The sequence below is a fragment of the Meleagris gallopavo genome, chromosome 7 (assembly GCF_000146605.3).
Source record: "Meleagris gallopavo isolate NT-WF06-2002-E0010 breed Aviagen turkey brand Nicholas breeding stock chromosome 7, Turkey_5.1, whole genome shotgun sequence".
Classification (NCBI taxonomy): Eukaryota; Metazoa; Chordata; class Aves; order Galliformes; family Phasianidae; genus Meleagris; species Meleagris gallopavo.
This window is the reverse complement of record NC_015017.2, coordinates 15,195,917-15,213,627: the sequence shown is the minus strand read 5'-3', so window position 1 is coordinate 15,213,627 and position 17,711 is coordinate 15,195,917. Positions and strand designations below refer to the sequence as shown.

At 35.4% G+C, this 17,711-nt stretch overlaps 1 protein-coding gene across 1 annotated transcript in view; it reads left to right on the top strand.

Moving 5' to 3' along the window:
* The window catches only part of AGPS (alkylglycerone phosphate synthase), a 71,669-nt gene extending 54,158 nt beyond the window's left edge, over nt 1-17,511 (top strand). Inside the window, exons 14-20 of the mRNA XM_031554289.1 lie at nt 1,234-1,346; nt 3,832-3,901; nt 4,911-4,972; nt 6,494-6,583; nt 7,037-7,136; nt 7,863-7,920; nt 14,520-17,511. Of these exons, the coding sequence (XP_031410149.1) occupies nt 1,234-1,346; nt 3,832-3,901; nt 4,911-4,972; nt 6,494-6,583; nt 7,037-7,136; nt 7,863-7,920; nt 14,520-14,641 (615 nt within the window). The 3' untranslated portion in view covers nt 14,642-17,511. The remainder of the gene's footprint in view (nt 1-1,233; nt 1,347-3,831; nt 3,902-4,910; nt 4,973-6,493; nt 6,584-7,036; nt 7,137-7,862; nt 7,921-14,519) is intronic.
* The last annotated feature ends 200 nt before the right edge of the window (nt 17,512-17,711 follow it).

The following is a 17,711-nucleotide window of genomic DNA, read 5'->3' as shown; positions in this document are numbered from 1 at the left end:
CTTGAGCATGACAGTCAAGACAGCAGAACAGAAGAAAGGATTCATACTAGATGAAATACAAATAGCTCTAGAATGAGAAGAGACTGTAAAATGGCATTTTAATAGACCTTTATTCCCATGGTTAGAGTTTATCACGGTAGTAATTATATTTATTTGTCTATGCTGCTTTTGCTATTTTAATGAGAGATTCTTCGCCTATGAGGATATATTCTTTCAAATTACAGTTTTCATGGTGCTGTTTTGGGGTGGTAGGATGCAATATGCTCTTCAGAAATTCTGATTTGGCCATTTCAGGCTGGCATCACCATACAGATCTGAGGTCATTGACTGAAGGACTGAGCCACCTTAAGATGCTCTGCCTCCTTGCTGCTTTATTAGGCTCTCCTGTTACCTTTGGTTAAGTTGCAGCATAGATAATGTATTCAGTCAAAGAAACGCTGAGTGGAATAGCAAGTAACTGATGTTGACTTGACTGTTGGGGACACAAAGGATGAATTTAACTCTCTTGACTGTTCGTGTATCTTATGATCTGGTCGGTGCTTAAATAACAAGTTACCACAAACAGAATGGAGACTGGGAGCATTGAACACCACTGGAAAGGGGAAGGAGCTTTTACAAAATAATAATTGAAAAAATCATTTATTAGTGTATATATATACTAAGAGTACTTTGTTCCTGATTTTTTTAAACCCTTTGTAAGTGTGAAAAGGTAATCACATTTTGTTGCAGCTTTATATTTATAGAGTCATAGACTTGTTTGAGTTGGAATGAACCTGTAAAGTTCCTCTAGTCCAACTCCCCTGCAGTGAGCAGGGACATCTACAGCTAGATATGGTTGCTCAGAGCTCTGTCCAGCCTGACCCTGAATGTCCCTGTTCATTTCCTTTCCTTTTGAAACCTGCTCAGTAGTGGTAGTTTACTGGAGCTAATTAATAATCAACATGCGTATAGGAAATATTTATTTATTTATTTGGACAGGAGTGAAAAAGATGACACACCAACTCTGTCACTTCAGTAGCTGTAACTGTTTGTCCTGTCAAGAAAAAAAACTTGCTTTCTTTTTGGGATAAATTTTTTGAAAAGTGTGTTTTCCTGATATTTTTCTCTTGTTTGAAACAGCAGCAAACAATGCTTACAGACCAGAAGGAATTCTGTGTACATGAAAAGCAAAAACTTGTTGCTTGTATTCTACCACACAGGCGATGACATAACGCAAGGATTTTCTTTCTGCAGTTCAAAGGATTTGATCCCAACATCCTATGTGTAGCTACCTTGCTCTTTGAGGGTGACAGAGAGAAGGTTCTTCAGCATGAAAAACAAGTGTATGACATTGCCACCAAGTTTGGGTATGTGATTTCAATAAACTTTTCACATGGAACTATCCAAGAAGCAGCAAAGTTACTGTATTTACGTTGCAATTTTTGTGTAAATCTCTTCTCAATTTAATAGTTTCAAGTGGGAACAATCAGCTACTGAGTGTTCCCTTTGAAAAACATGACTTGTGCGAATTCTTAAAAGGTAGCTTTATGAAAAAACTTCAGCTGTCTGTGCACTGCACCAAGACAAGTATTTGACTTAGAACTGGTGTTATTAGAATGGAAACTAGCCCTTGTAATTACTTACAGGTCTGCAAGCTGCTTGCTTTGCAATACTGAATTATAGATTCTGTATAAAGAAGAGAAACAAAATTGCTAGGGTAATTTTCTTTACAGAATTGATATAAGCAAATAAATATAGAAAGCTTATTTAAAAGAGAAGCTTGTGTACTTTGAAGAATGTGCTGTCTCTCTGTCCTACAGACTTTTTATCCTTATAATGGAACGGGAAATACTTCACTATAGTGGCAGGCTGAGTAATGATCGGGTAGTTATATTTTGATTACAACAGTGATGAAAACTAGAAGTCTCATTTGTAAGAATATACTTTTTAAAGAAAATTTTTTACCATTATTAGTCTCAACTATTAAAATATACAAGATGTCTTATATTTCAAGGTCATCGTTTCTGAAATTTGTTCTTTCATTCTACCACTTTAAATGGTTTACGAAAATGGATTTCACATGAGCAGCTTGCTACTTTTCAGTGATAAGAATTACATTTTTCTTTATCTTTGAGTGTTATAGCTTAATGTGTTATAGCTTGCTATAGCAGCAAAAGGTCTCATCTGCAGGTCCTCTCTTGATATTTCTGGACAGTATGAATACTGGCGGTGGAGGGGGGGAAAGTGGGCTGTGTTAGTGGTCTGTTAGGAGCTGCAATCTGTGCTACTCAGTTCAGACTATATTAGGTATCTGTTTAATGTTTTAACTTTCTGGTTTCATGTCTGAAAGGTATCCAGGTTATCTTTTTTTTTTTTTCCACCCACGTAAGCTGCTCAGATTTAGAGTATGATCTAGGAAGACAAGCTAAAGATATACTGCCCTTGTTCTCAAAAGCTAATACTTAAAAGCAAACAAAAAAGACTTTCATAATTCTCTTAATCTGATATGTTAGTGAAAACAGGGCTTCCTTTTTCGTTTTAGGGCTCAGTCTTTTTCATCTGTCCTTCACTTAAACTTTTGGGAACTGATGTCAGTAGTCTTGCTGTCATGAACTGTGAGAACACAAGTGCATAACTCCAACATGTGCTTAGAAACATAGTTACAGATCTTCCTGTAAATGAAGATCATGAAGGTGCTCTGTCTAGTTCTATTTTCTTTGTTCTTTCGTGAGTTTTGAAGACCAAAAAAGATAAAGTACAGAACAGAACATCCATAATGTGAAAAAGCAGTGATTCTAAAACTAAATTGGAAAAACTTTATTGCTAAATCAGGAATCATAGGCTTCTGTTTTCAGCTTCAGTTTAGCTTAATTCGTTTGTATGCTTCTGTTATAACAGATTTGTGTGAAAAAAGCCAATGTGTTCAAGCAGCAGTCTCAAATGTTCTGCCGGGTCGGGACTATTCAGTAATTCCCTGATGACTAAGTGTGGTGACTCTCTAGCATCAGAAGGTCTACAGAAGTACTTCTGTACTTTACTTCAGAAGTAAAATAGATCGAGCTGAAACACAGAAGTAAATTTCATCTGCTTGTGTTCCTCAACTGCTTCGAAAATTCTGTAAACTTTCATCATTATTGTTGCTAAACCTTACACTTTTAGAGACAAAAAAAAAAAAAAAGCTCTGATACAGTGTTAACATTTCATTCTTTGAAGAGCTTCCATGGGAATTGGTTGTGCTGATCTAAGCCCAAGACTTGTCTAGGTAAATAGTGTTTGAGTTCGAGAGGTAGATGAATGGCAGATTGTTAATGCAGTTTTCATTAGACTGCCGTTTAGTACTTCTTGAGAAATTTTTGTTCTTATGTATGTGATCTTACTGTATCTGCAGTAAATGTACTGAAACATGAGCTGTTAATGTTTTTTAGGTCATGAAATTAACAAAAGCAAAGGTCAAACAGCAATGTTATTCCATTTGTTTGGAAACAGTGCTCTTTTCTTGGCTGCTAGGCCTAGTGCTAGTGCGGTTACAAACAAAACAGAAAAAGTCTTGCTTTCAGATATCTTATGAAGGAATACTGTGCAGTATGTTGATTATGAGTAACTATACTACAAAGTTAGTCAATTTTCATAAGACTACTTTGCCTGAATTTTTTTTTTCTTTCTTGTTGTACCCAACTTCCTTCTCTCTGAGCATCTCAAAGGAAAATGTACCTGTGCTTACAGAGAGTCTATTTGCAGCTAATGTAATAAACTTGCACAATGTTTCAGAATCAAAATGTTGATTTTTTTCTGGTTATTTTTTGAAACTTCTGAATACTGTGCTGGAAAGTTAATTAAATTCCTTAATTGCAGAGGCTTGGCAGCTGGAGAAGATAATGGACAGAGAGGATATATGCTGACGTTTGTCATTGCTTACCTTCGGGTAGGTTACCTCTTGTCTCCTACTGAAACTTCTGTTAATTAATAAAACAAAACTGAAGGATATCTTTGAAGATGCTTCCTGAATTCAAAATGCAGATTGCCTTGGATGTTCTCTTAACTAAACTTCTCCTTAGAGGATTGTATCTATTCCATCTCTAATTCTGTAGTGCTTACTCATGGAACTTTTCTGCAAAATACCTTATAAATTTGTACAGTTAAACAACAAAAAAAGTTACCTGTAAGGAGTAACTTGGAGGATTTACTGACAGTTGCTAAATAAACCAGATCAGACTTACCAATCCACAGGTTGAAATTAGTCTGAGCTGGGGGAGTTTATATGTGATGGGGGAATTTATATGTGATCACTCAGCTCTTACTCTTTGAACATCCACTTATAGCGATAGTTTAAATGAGAATTCCAGAATTTCAAGGTGAATAAATTTCAGTCTGAACTGGTGCAGCTCCTTTTCTGAACTTCTGTCTTATGGGTTTAAGTGATTAATTTTTTTCAGAACATTATAGATGTTCTTAGCACTACATTTTGTTTGGTCTCTCTAGTTTGGGACAAATTACTGAATTTCATTTTATTTCAGCAGGCTGTAGGTAAAATGGGCTGAATGTTTCTTGTCTTTACGCTTCCTAGGTAGAACTTAAATCCTGGATAGAACTTCAGTTTCAAATAACTAATTCTATTAGATATTATGCTGATTAGAACAGTGGAGCTTTTGGATTGGTGCTAGCGGTACAAATAGTTGTTAGTGGAAGCATACAGACACTCTCGCAAGCTGTTTTTTAGCCATGATATAAAAATGTCAACTGTTTTAAAAGAGCTATACCACTTCTATAACTATAAACTAGCGTCACTGGGACAGATGGCTGTTTTTGCAAAATAGATTTTCTTTCTTTCTTAAGCAATCCAAAGTTGCTCAGCTGCTAGCTGTGTATCCTACACTGGAATCCCAGATGTTGGTGTTCAATGTTACTGATAATTTCCTTTCTCTGTTTATTAGGACCTGGGCCTGGATTACTATGTAATAGGAGAGTCGTTTGAGACATCTGTTCCTTGGGATAGGTAAACTGATTATTCTTCAGTTTTGCTTAAAACCTTGTACCTGATTTCATCCAAATTATTCCTAACTTGTGCTTGCTCATGAGGAAACTTAATTTAATTTAAGCCTTATGTGTATCAGAGGCTCCCTGATGTGCCTCAAATCTTACAGCTGTGTTCTTGCTAAAGTTGCTGGTAAATTATGTTTCAGGATTTTAGAAATGCAATGTAGGCAATATTCAGTAATATTTCTGTTTATGTTAACATTCCATTTGCTAAGCCAGAAACCTCTTAAAGCAGAATCTAAACTGATTTTAATGCGACCTTGTCATTAATGCAAAGAGGAAACTATGGAAACTGTGATGTGAACTGGTAACCTTGTATATTTGCTACTAAATTTAGTGGTAAAATCTGGCTTCTGCTTTGAAGATTGGGAGAGTCTGTCTAAATGACTGGGAGAAACTTGAGAAGGGTGATTTTTAAAGCAAAACTGTTGTTTATTTTACTTCAACTTTATAGGTCTTGTAGTACACTCACTTGTTAGCTGTGAGTTTGTTTTTGTTCTACCTGAAAGAATGAGTTGTTGTGTAAGAATTTCAGATATTTTTCTTAAGTTGTGCTTACCAAGGTGAATGCTTTCAAAACCTTTTTATACTTGGACTAATAAGAGTTATGCAGTTTTTCACAAATCAGGTACTCTGTACCTGACTGAATAGATTTTAAAAAGATACTATATTGCTAATCCATTTGAATGGATTATTTTCTTTCATATATAACTTCTGTCAGAAAGCAGAGTAGCTTTATGTCTGTATAAAATGCTTAAAAAAATCAAGTTGCACAGCGTGGATGGTGCTGCACTCATTAGAGGGAGAATATATAATTAAATAAATGATAATTTGAAAAATATGTTCTTGAATTTTTTTTAATGCTTCGAATGTGCCTGAATCTGCTGAGGTGGGTGTGAAGGGAAGATAAATTACCAAAAGTGAATTAAATACGGTTTATGGCAAGATTTAATAACTCACTGCCATATTAAACTGATAACATTTCAAGCTGGCAGAGTAGTACACAGCTGCAGTCTCTAGTTCTTGCCTTGCAGCTTATCAAAGGTATACCAGAATGTACAAGGCCTTGCACTTCTCTAGCTTTCTGTAAGTTGCATTTGTGAGCTACAGTTAAGGCTCTTTTGCTGAGGATGATAAGTTTAGACAGAGAAGTGGTAAGCTCTATTTCCTGTTGAATTCTTTTGACTTCTATTCTATATGGAAAAGAGCTTTCATACTATGCTCTAATTCAAGGTAAATTTACTATTCAGGAGATGTACAAAAAGAGCAATGCTGGTTAAGTCTTAATGGAGAACTGTTTTATTCTTAGAATAAAATCTAAAGTGGTTGAAATTGGTTTTAGAAGGCAGTCTTCTTGGATTATATATGTTACAAAAAAAAAAATACTGAAGTTTCAGTTATGTGTTTGTGGTTGTTTTTTTCTATAAAGTGGTATAAAATCTTATTAAGATTTTATGTTTCAATACATTTTCTGTTACAGGGTTTTAGACCTCTGTAGGAATGTGAAGGAAAGGATAGTAAGAGAATGCAAAGAAAAGGGTGTTCAATTTGCTCCCTTTTCCACTTGCAGGTAAGCCATGGAATGACTCAAATACTTCCATTTTTAGAATCTGTTATTAGTAACTCAACTAAGAGGTCATTACACTTGCTACCTAGTGACAGTTATCTATTAATGATAGAACGAAGACTAGTCATCTTGACTTTTCTCTTTAACTAAGTAGGTTACATGTAATAGTAATTATTTCACGGGATTAGTGGCGCATCACTAGTCTTGATGCTTGTCCTTGACTCTCTGGTGCATACAGCAAAATAAGGCTTATTTAAGAATCTTTAAGAACTTTAGCTCTCTGAAAGTCATTGCATTGATTCACTCTTACAAAGTACATGCAAAACCTAAACCTTTTTTTTTTTTTAAAGTTACCCTTTAAAAATCGAATGAGGAACTTTGAGTTGTGTAGCATGATATAATGGCTGATGTTACCATACCATAAAGCTCTGTTTGTAATGTAGTTCTCTTCTGCAGGGTGACACAAACTTACGATGCAGGTGCATGTGTCTATTTCTACTTCGCCTTTAACTACAGAGGGATTAGTGATCCTATTCATGTCTATGAAGAAATTGAGGTAAAGTATATAAGTGTGTCAGTTAAGGAAGAGAAGCTAATATTCTGTAATGTATGCCAAACTTGTTGGCCAAGCTGAGTTTTGTAGGAAAAATCTTAATAGTCTACTTATAGAACTTTGATCATTAGCAGCTAGGAGAAGTAGACCTTAAACAATGTACCGAGGGGTGCAAGGTGAGTATTTTAGCATGAAAGTATTCAAATATTTCTTCATCAACATAGAAAATAATTTTTATTTATTTATTTATTTATTTTTTGCCACAAGCTTCATGCACAAAAGAGTAGTCATTTCTAAAGTACATTACTTTGACATCCAGAATCTTGAAAAATCTGAATCTAAATTCCTTTCTGAGTGAGTAACCTCAGTCACTCTGGGGAATTTGTTTCCTTTTCAGTAGGCATTTAGCCATCCTCTAGATGAGCTCCCCAGCCCAATAGACTAATTTAGTTTTGGCAAGGGGAAAGTGATCCAGAATATTCTGTTCTGGAACAATAGTTTTGTTGTAACAGATGTGCTTTGAAATATCTTGGCTTTTATAGGGTTCATTTGGAAAATTCCTACTTAAATTCATCTGCAGACTTGAGATGAAATGTTCACTTTTATTGTGTATCCTGTATGTTTCTGACTTTTTTCATACACCTGTTAAAATGCTTACTATAGCAAGCGTTTGACTAAAACCAAACATCTTGTGCATTTAATGTTAAATATCTTATCTTTCCTATCTAGAGGGCTGCTAGAGAAGAAATACTTGCCAATGGAGGAAGTCTGTCACATCACCATGGAGGTATTGTTCTCAGTCTATTGTTAATCTTTTTTAAACTAGTAAGTATACATGAATACATCAAACAGAACATTCCATTTAATGCATTCAAAATATTTTTAAATTACTCAAAATATATTTTGTCAGTCTCTCAAGAAACTTTACACCCTTTTACCAAATGTTCAGCAGAAGCATCACTAGTCCTGGACTGTTTGATATCCAGTTGCACAGCATGATATATTCATGAATAGCAGCCTCAAAACATTACTTTGGTAGGAAATCTACAGGCTATCTGAAAAGCTGAAAAGGTAGTTTGTAAGTTTGTCATAAGCAGTTTCAACTGAACCTCGTGTGGAGGTGTATTCATTTACATAGACAAGTTTCATAGCTCTAGGAAGAGCAACTTAATGTCCCTTGCAGTTAGGTGAATGCTGTTTACCCCTAATTCCAAACCACTTAGTGATAATATCTGCATAAAATTGCTTGACACTTTAGCTGAACTATGCATATCAACTGTGTTTCTGTCTGCTTAACATCTGATTATTCGGTTTCCTCTCTTGTGGTTTGAAAATAATTTTTAATGTGTTACTAGTTTCTTTGCAAGCTGTTTCCATGCTTTAGTAGTAAGGTTTAGAATCAATTAAATGTATAATATTACCCTGACAACTTTCATATGCTTTTCCCACATATTCAGGTAGCTTGATTAATTTGATGGTTTCCTATATAATGCTGTAAACTCAAATATCAGGAAGAAATTCCTTTTGATTTGTGTAGCTAACTTCTCTAAACTGATTTAAAATAAATTTCTTCTCTACTCTTTTGGAGCATTGCCCAGCTACAGAAATAAGAGCAAAGAGTAAGAAATCTAATGGTTTAAAATAAAATAAAAATTATATAATTCTAAGAAAGCTCCCTGCAGGGGAAAACTGAAGTGTAGAAACAGTGTTTTAAAACACATTGGTGAATTCCAGGGCTTGAAACTTATATCTAGGGCTGTTTCAGGCATACATCTTTGTGATGGAAATTGCAATATCAGAATATTGGAAGATGTGTAAATATTGAAAACATAAGTGAAAACAGTTTCGATATTTTTAATATGCATGTATTGTTCTCTGATTAATTTTTGCTATAGTATTACAGTAACCAGTCAGTTCTCAAAACGTGGATATGAAATTACCCTCTTGATCTGCTACTGTGCTCTCTCCTGCTGTGGCAACTGTATTTTACTGTGACTAGCATTTCATCCATTAACTCAGATGCAGCTGTAGCTTGTCATGATTGAGTGCATTTGCCCTCACCATCTGAAATTTTGCTTACAGCATCATGGGCAAGAAAAAATCACATGTATACCATTTTGATACCCTTGCATACTTGAGCTTTCTGACTTTATAGGTTTAGAAAACCTGATTTCTGTTAGACTTCTCTTGTTCCCATTAGAGCCTGACAAATCTTTTCTGCTTTAAGTCTTTTTGTGTCTGGCAAGACAAGATTTTTTTATTTTTATTTTTTTCCTGTTCATAGTAGGTGTGCTGCTGAAAATTAGCCTAATAATATCAATTTTATTTACTGACCTTCAGGTCCTATCATTCCTAGCTCTGCTAAAATCAGTCTGTTGGGGGTGGGGGTGGTAAAAGAAAATACTGGTGCAGTTTATTTTAGTATTTGTCTTGTAATTGTGATTAATAACAGTTGTTTTCACTATCTGGAAGCAGACAGGCTGGTTTGTCTGCCTACAATCATGGTGTGATAAATGGAGCTATTTTAACTCTGGTTTTGTGTATCAAAGAAAACAGATGTAGTCTGGGACTTGAGGCTATAGGAAATACAAAGCTTGCTTAAGTCAATCTTCATCCACTCTGAGTGAAGAAGTGGTCACATATGACAGTTTGAGATGTGTAAAGCTCTAAATTACTTTACATCTGGAAAAATACTAACTGCAGGACTGCTCATAGCTACCATGCACAAGGAAAACTAAAATCATAACACTCTTTATTTTATATTAAGACTAATTTTGGAAAGACTTAAGTTCAGATTCTTTTTAATCCCAATATCTATTCTCTGTTTTCCTCAAACTAATGAAAATATTCTAACTTCCAGTCAGTTAGCAGTGTTGTGAGAGTATTTCCTGATCCCATGGCAGTTTTTGAGATTAAAAGAAACGTAACTCTTTTTTTGTTAATGGATTACAGCTCACATCCTTGCTATGTAAGTACAGGAACTTTCCAGTAAAGGAATTGCAGGAGTGTATCCATACCAGCCTCTTAAAGCAAGCATCTCATGGACACGAGAAGCTGTAGGAATGCCAGACATATACATCAGTGTATTGGCCTTTCAGTATAACAATGACTTGTATTTTGGGGTGGAGTATCTGGACTTGTTTTTCTTGAATTCCTGTTTGATAAAATGCATGCTTTTATCTATCCATAAAATAACATTTGCTTAGGAAATATCACTGATTAAAACTCCTCAGTATTTTTGCTTTAGAATACAGCATGTGTGGGGAGCTGGCTGGATTTGGCCTTGATTCCTTCTTTATTGCCAAATTATGCACCCATGCAAAACTAAAAACAGATTCTTTCCATTGCAGGTGATATTCTAACTAACAGCTTATTACTTAAGAAAGTAATTATCAGCTTGTGAGTTTAGCAGAATACATTAATCTAGACACATAACATCATAGAAAGTAGAAGAAAATTAGTTCTAGGCAAATTGACTAAATAAAGATTAGTATAACCCAGCCTCTACAAAAATGTGAGTTATTGTATCAAATTCCTGGCAATTTATGTAGAAAAGCTCAGAAGAAAGAGAAAGGGATGTGCAAAACTGATGTGCAGTCAGTTTCATGTTTGACGCTGCCATTCTGTGGTATCATTAGGAAGCCATGTCTTAAGATGTACTTTACAGTAATCCATGCAGACTACAAAATCTGGAATTATTTCCTTAGGGGGGAGTGGTAGACTTAGAATTGCACGTGGACTTTTTGTTATACAAGAAAAGTATCCTCTTATCTTCAAGTTAAGGACTGGAGACTGACCATACTTAATTTTATAAATTAAGAGTTTACTTGTTAATTAGAATGAGAGGTTTAAACTCTGACAGTTTTCAGACATGAGGAAACCCTAATTGTGTGAAATAATCAATGACTCAGTCGTATTTTTCTTCCTTAGTCTATTGATGATGAAAATAGAAGTGCCATCTTCGGTGTTTTCACCAAAAAAATACGAAAGACTTTATGAGTCCTCAACTTCTGTTGAAGTATTAGATTAATGCACTGATCTTTCTCAGTGTATTTCAGAACTCTCTCTGGAAGAGTATTTCTGGAAAGCTATTTCTAGGAGAGCAACATCACTTCCTGTAAGAGACTACCAGCTACAAGAAAAGCATTCTGCAGCTGGAAGAGCCCCTTCCTTCTTATGACCCATGTTAGTGTTTCTCCTTCTGCAGAGCTATTGCTTCCCAGATTGCTCTGCAGTAATTGCCTCTTTACGTTGAAAGGACTGGAGCGGAGGAAGTCTAGGGCCACGTGTAGTGCCACTGGAGCCTATTTCCCCTGGGTCCACATACTGCTGTAAATCTATTCTGTGCTGGGGGTAGAGCTATTCCTGGGATCCGTCAGCTACACTAACTTCCTTTACAAGCCTGTTCATGTGTGCTCAAGTACTTGATTTTCCTAAGTGAGAGAACTGATTGCTGCCTGCTGTTTGCTAGCTCCATTCATAGCTAGTTTTAAGCAGCCATCCATCTGCATCCTCAAAGATGAGTAACCATAGCCTTCATGACTATGGACTAGCGTGTATCAGAATTGCAAAAAAGCCTTTTTTCCAGCTTATGTGTTTCCTTAACACATAGTCTATAATGGTAATAAAACCAAAAAATGATCATGAAATCAGGTTTTGGACTATCTTTTTGAGTTGCTACTGCACAATCTTGTTGGCTTTCTGTTTTGAGGCATGTGATTTGTTTGAAGCAGACTCTTTGCCATGCTAGGGTGTTTTTACTGTGTGTAGTAAGCAGGGCTTCAAATTTAATTTGACTAGTCTTGAGTGCTGGGTCATGCTTGGCAAATATTCTAGCTTCCTAGCAGTGAATGTTTATGGTCCTAGCATGTGTCAGGAGTAGAGCAATTGCTACTTCTAAAAATTTAATACTTACTCTCATCATTCATTTTCAAGAATTAAAGATGCAAGATTAGGTGTCTTTAGAGGGAAAAGATGAAAGAATGAGAAGTTGTATTTGTTACTAGTTGATTCCACAGGAACTGGGTTTATAATGGTGTGTATAGGACTTGTATGACCAATTTGTAGTGGTCGACAGTGTTGTGCTGAGTTGGTAATCTTTATTAACGAAGCTGTTATGTAGCATATAAAATTAGATTAATTTGATCTCTTGTCAGTTTTAGATAAATTATATCCTCCTGGCTTTAAAGGTAAATGGCCTACCTTCTGTAGACTAGAAACTGAAAGGTTGTTTTTTCTAGTCCATGGTATGATCAGGCTCAACTGAGACCTTTTAGTGGTAGGAAAGTTAGGACTTCCTTGAGCTCAAAGCTATTCTCTGACCAGGCTTTAAAAAAATTTAAGTAACTTTGCTACTTGAAGTCATTTTACATCTATGGGAACATGTTTTAATGGTACTGTATTTTCTTCCTTTTCTCTTCTCATCCTCGATATTGATTATATTGCCCTATGGAGGAAGAAGGAATACTCAAAGGGCAGAACTAACCTGAAGTGAAACAAACTGTCTGTATTGCTTTTCTGTGTAGTGCTCTCATCTGCACAAAGCTTTTCATGGTCTATAGCTGAAAAATGCATGTATATCTTATTTTCATGAACATTTTCTTGGAATGTTTGTGAAGGACCACTGTAACTAGTACAGATTTTTTTTTTTTTCTTCACAGTTCACTGGTCAAATGTATGTTAGATTTATTATTGCAAAAGTATAAACCATAGAAAATTTGACAAGATAGATGTGTAAATTATCACTTTGACAGAGCTAATGATGCACTCCAAGCACCTTCTGTTTTCCAGCACTTGGTGAGCGACTTCATTAAATATGCAATGACTGTTCGGTGCTGCTCAGACAGTAGTTCAGTTCCTTGTGGAATTGCATTATTACTGGAGGTGTAAAAGAGGCAGGCATGCTAGCTGTTGGGCATCCTGCTGTGATTCTAATGTGCTCCATCTTGTTGGAGCAGTTGTTTGCAGTCTTTTCAGGACAATTACATCCATAACCACAGGACACATTCACTGAAACTATATTACAGATAACAGTTGAGAATGATAATGACTGTTCTTCAGCTGCTTGTATATGAGCCACTGAGAGAGGCTTGAGGTGATGGACGAACCACATCCATGCCTCTTTTCTATTTTTTTGTGCGTGGTTGTATTAGTATTTAGATTCCCCCAGATAAAAGGCAGCTACATCAACTTGCTCAGTCAAATTGTAGCAGTGGTATGTTTGCACCTGAGTGGGTTTTGGTTTTGTTTTTTTTGAGCTCGGCTACCACAGTTCCTACTGCATGAAAAATGTTTTTGTCCTTCAGTTACGATCTTTGCTCTTTACATGAATACTGGTAGTAGTTGCTTTCTATTTCTGCAGATTTCCTTCTTTCTCACGTTTGCTTTTTCAGTTGGCTTTATAACTAGCTCATTCCTTAAGGTATAAACAAATATACTCTGTTCTCCAGAGGTGTCTCTGTAATTTATTATTCTGATGACAGTTTGATGGTTACCCTGAGAACAGGGCACAAAAGATGGCTTGAATTTAGGTTCAGATACTCTTAAAGCATCTGCCTCTCAAATCTTTACTATATCACATCATACTAACAAATGGGTTGTGACAAGGTAAGGCTGACAAGGTAAATGCTATACTATGTTAAATGAAAGAATGACCAATATTTTGCACAATCTGTTAAATAGGAGTTGATGACTTGGTTAATTAGTGTATGAACACTTGGCCATTTAACAGAACCGTTGTGAGAATTTAGTGAAATGAGTTCTTAAATGGCTAGTGTTTCAGCTTTGCTTTGTGTTTGGTGTACATTGTGAATATCCATTTTAACATGGAAGATAAACTTTTGTGTCATAGTGTCTGCACGTGCCAGCCTGTGCAGAGGTTTTTAAATAAAACGAGATATGCTGATGACTGATAACTAGTCTTCAAGCTTTCTCTTTAGAAAATATTTTTTTGTTGCTTAAGCCAATACTGTTTTAAGTTTGTTTCTGATTCTTGAGCACATTCTTTAAAGCAATCAAGAGGTGTGGAGTTGTACTTTTTAGTAATGTCTTATCTGGTTTTCTACTTAAAAAAAACTACCAAATTCATCTTTTGAAAACTTACTACCAAATCACTATTTTAGTAGAACGGGTGATTTCAGCCTAAGCTTCATCTAAATTTCATAGTTTCTAAAGAAAGTAGGCAGTGTGGAACACAGTCTTCCTCTGGGAGTATGCAGAGCTTAATGAGCTTGATAGTCTGGTGGGCTCAATAAATCAAATAAAGCAAAACATTTCTCATTTTTGAATAAAAGCATTTATCACACAGTGTTTATTCATTCACGGTCACAAGATTGATTGGCTCCTAGAATCCTGCTGTATATTGAAACTCTGTTTTTGTTTTTCCAGTAGGCAAATTGCGGAAGCGCTGGATGAAGGAGAGTATCTCTGATGTTGGCCTGGGAATGCTGAGATCTGTTAAAGAATATGTGGACCCCAATAACATCTTTGGAAACAAAAATCTTTTATAAAGCCCTGCACAACATGGTGTACTGAAACTTCTTCAAAATTACTGTTGAAATTCTTCCATTTTCATTGTACTGATATCCCAGTAATCAAATATAACATAGCCTAAACTTTAAAACTAGTATCTTACATTGATTTTTGCCATCCCCTTCTCCCCAATAAAGTTTAAACATTGCTGTTAACGTTTATGGATTTTTACTTACAATGCTCTTAAACAACCCACTGGGCATAAAGTACATTACCAGCCAGGAAATGCTAATTTGATTTTCCAAGTTTGGCTAGGCAACACAGCTGACAATATTTTCAATGCTGGATACAGCCAGCTGTTTCTTACTAAAGCATCCCCCTGCAAGGAGAACAAAGACTGACAACAGTGTTTTCTACAGAAGCAGCTGCTCAACCCAGCCTCTTGCTAAAGGAAAGCTGCTAGGAGACAGATGAGATTACACCAAGGAGTACTTCTCTATGCTGAAGAATTAGGTATGTAACAGATTTGTAACCAGCGAATACTTAAAGCACAAATGTAGGCTTTAATCAAAAAAGACAGTGCCAGTTAAATTGTTTCTAAAAACTCAGTCTCCCACCTTAAGAACAATTGTAAAATTGTAAACAATTGAGCTGTTCTAAGTTGTATTTGCATTGCTGGGATTATCTTAAATTAATCATAGGTCAGTCACTGTAAGTTTTGTACAATCGACATTTCTCACTGTATGTTAATAACAGGTTTGTAACAAAACTTTGCCTTCATCTGTACTGCAGTCCTAGTGTGTATGGTTTTGCTCCTGTTTTTGTTTATTTTGCAGAAATGCGAAATATCTTTTTCAGTAAAAGAAAAAAAAATTTTGGCTATTCAAGTGAAACTGCCCAGTGCTGTCTTTTGAAACAGTCTCAATGGTTTAATAAAACTGAAGTGGACATACTATCATTCTGAAAGTGAGGTTTCCCTTTTTAGTTTTGTACAGTTTCCTATGGCCTTTATGAATCATTTATCTACTTCAGTAGTAGCTGCAACTTTAATTATCCATTTAACTTTAAGAAAATGAAATATTTTCTTGATCAGTATGGTATGCGAGTAAGCATTTTTACATTGAAACTTGAATCTTGATCAGTAAAACAAACTAAAAGTATTTGTCAGTACTCATGACACAACTGTAAGGTGGGTTATTTTCTTAAAGCATGTTATTAACTTTTTTGATAATTAATGTATATGATTGCATAAGATGAAAAAAAAAAAACAACCCATGAACTGGCCTTTGAGGACACAGTCTCTCTAGCCAACTGCTTCACAACGCTGTAGTGTCAGTTTGGACACCTTTTTTTATTAGTATTGCCCTTAATGAGATGGAAAAAAAAAAAAAAGTATTGTTTTTAAACTATTTTAGAATACTGTTTAATTAGCTCTTAGTTTTGGTAGTACAATGAAAAGAATAGAAAATGCTCAAAAAACTGCATATCAAACAAAACCTTGAACTTGTTTAAAAATGAATTTCAATTCTGTAGTTGAAATGATGAAAACCCAAAGAATAGTTAAAAATCACTTCAAAATGCATGCTGTCAAGATACTAAAGGAAAACTTTTCATAATCTGCAGGACATGAAATAGGTGGTTAACACAATATTCGTAATGCAGCTAGATTTATTTCTGGTGGTCTATTTCACAACAGTTTGATACAGTCTAGTCTTCTTTTTTTGTTCTTGGCCCAGAGTTTGTATTTCAGCAGCAACCAAAATAATAGGTAGAGTTTGTTTTAGGAAACTGTCTTTTCAGAATGTGGTTAAGTATTCCTTCATTTATATGTACTCAACGATGTCTCAGCAAAGTGAATCTGTTCATGTTTATGCAGGGGAATTCCTCATCTCACATACTGCACAATGGTGGCTACTTGACCACCACTAGAATCTTGCCAGTGGCTACTATCACTAACATAGACCTTTCTAGGAGTTGGTAAATATGAAGGGTGTTTTCACCTGTCCCTCAATGAAATTATTTGTCTAGCTATGAATAACCAGTTTTGAAGGAAAGCGTGTGAAGCCTTTTTGTAAAATGATGGCACAAACATAGAACAAGTTGTCATGATTCAGTAATACCTGTCAAAATCTTAAGACTTGAAGTTACTGCTCAGCCCTGACTCTTTAACTTTCTGGCTATGGCTTTCCCAATCCTTGCTTTATTGAAGTTTCACAGGTAAAACTTATCTATGCTTTCTATTTCTAACCTTCATGTAGCCACTGGCTGTTATTTAAAATGCAGTAAAGATTTTTGCTGCGTATCGGTTGTCCTATGGGAAGGTGAAATAACATGTTATAGGAGTCCTAAAGTTATATTGTTGCATAACACTGAGGAGAAGATGAACTACAACTGTAATGGATGTTTTTGCTAATGACCACCTGATCGCTATCTTCCTAAATATTTTTTTTAATCTTAGGAACTGACGAGCTCAGTGAAATTACAGTTAAAATAATATAGTACTGATGTCTTTAATTATTTCACATTTAAATTCCTATTGAAAATAGTGAAGCGTCATACAAGTTCAGGAGCCCATTTAAAAGAAATTTTCCCTCTTAGTATTAAGTCTTCCACCACTCCTTTCCTTCTGTATTCTCTACTTTCTTGATGAAGACTTAATTTCCGCTAGCTGCAGCCTGTTTGGAGTGGAATCAAAAGTGTATCTTGGTATACCACATAACTTTTTCATTTGGTTAACTATTTGGGCTATATGTTACAAACAGTTTTAATTAAGATTGTCATGACATCTTGTTACACAGCTTTGGTTCTCTTGGAAGGAAGAAAGGTGCTGAGTGAGTATGGCATGACTACTAGATCTATTTACATTGGGTTAGAGCTTTCTGAAAATTTTGAAGAGAATGTCATAAAAGAAAAAATGAACATTGCCACAGGCTCTATATTCGAAGAAAAAATGTCTCTTCTTGACTTTACTCACAATACAATAGTTACATTAAGATGTCATCTTTGCCTTACAGCTATGAACAGAGATCAGGCCAAATAGTTCTTCCCTAGCAATGTTAATTAACTTAAACCAATTTCAAAAGCAGGGATACGTTAGCACTGAAATCC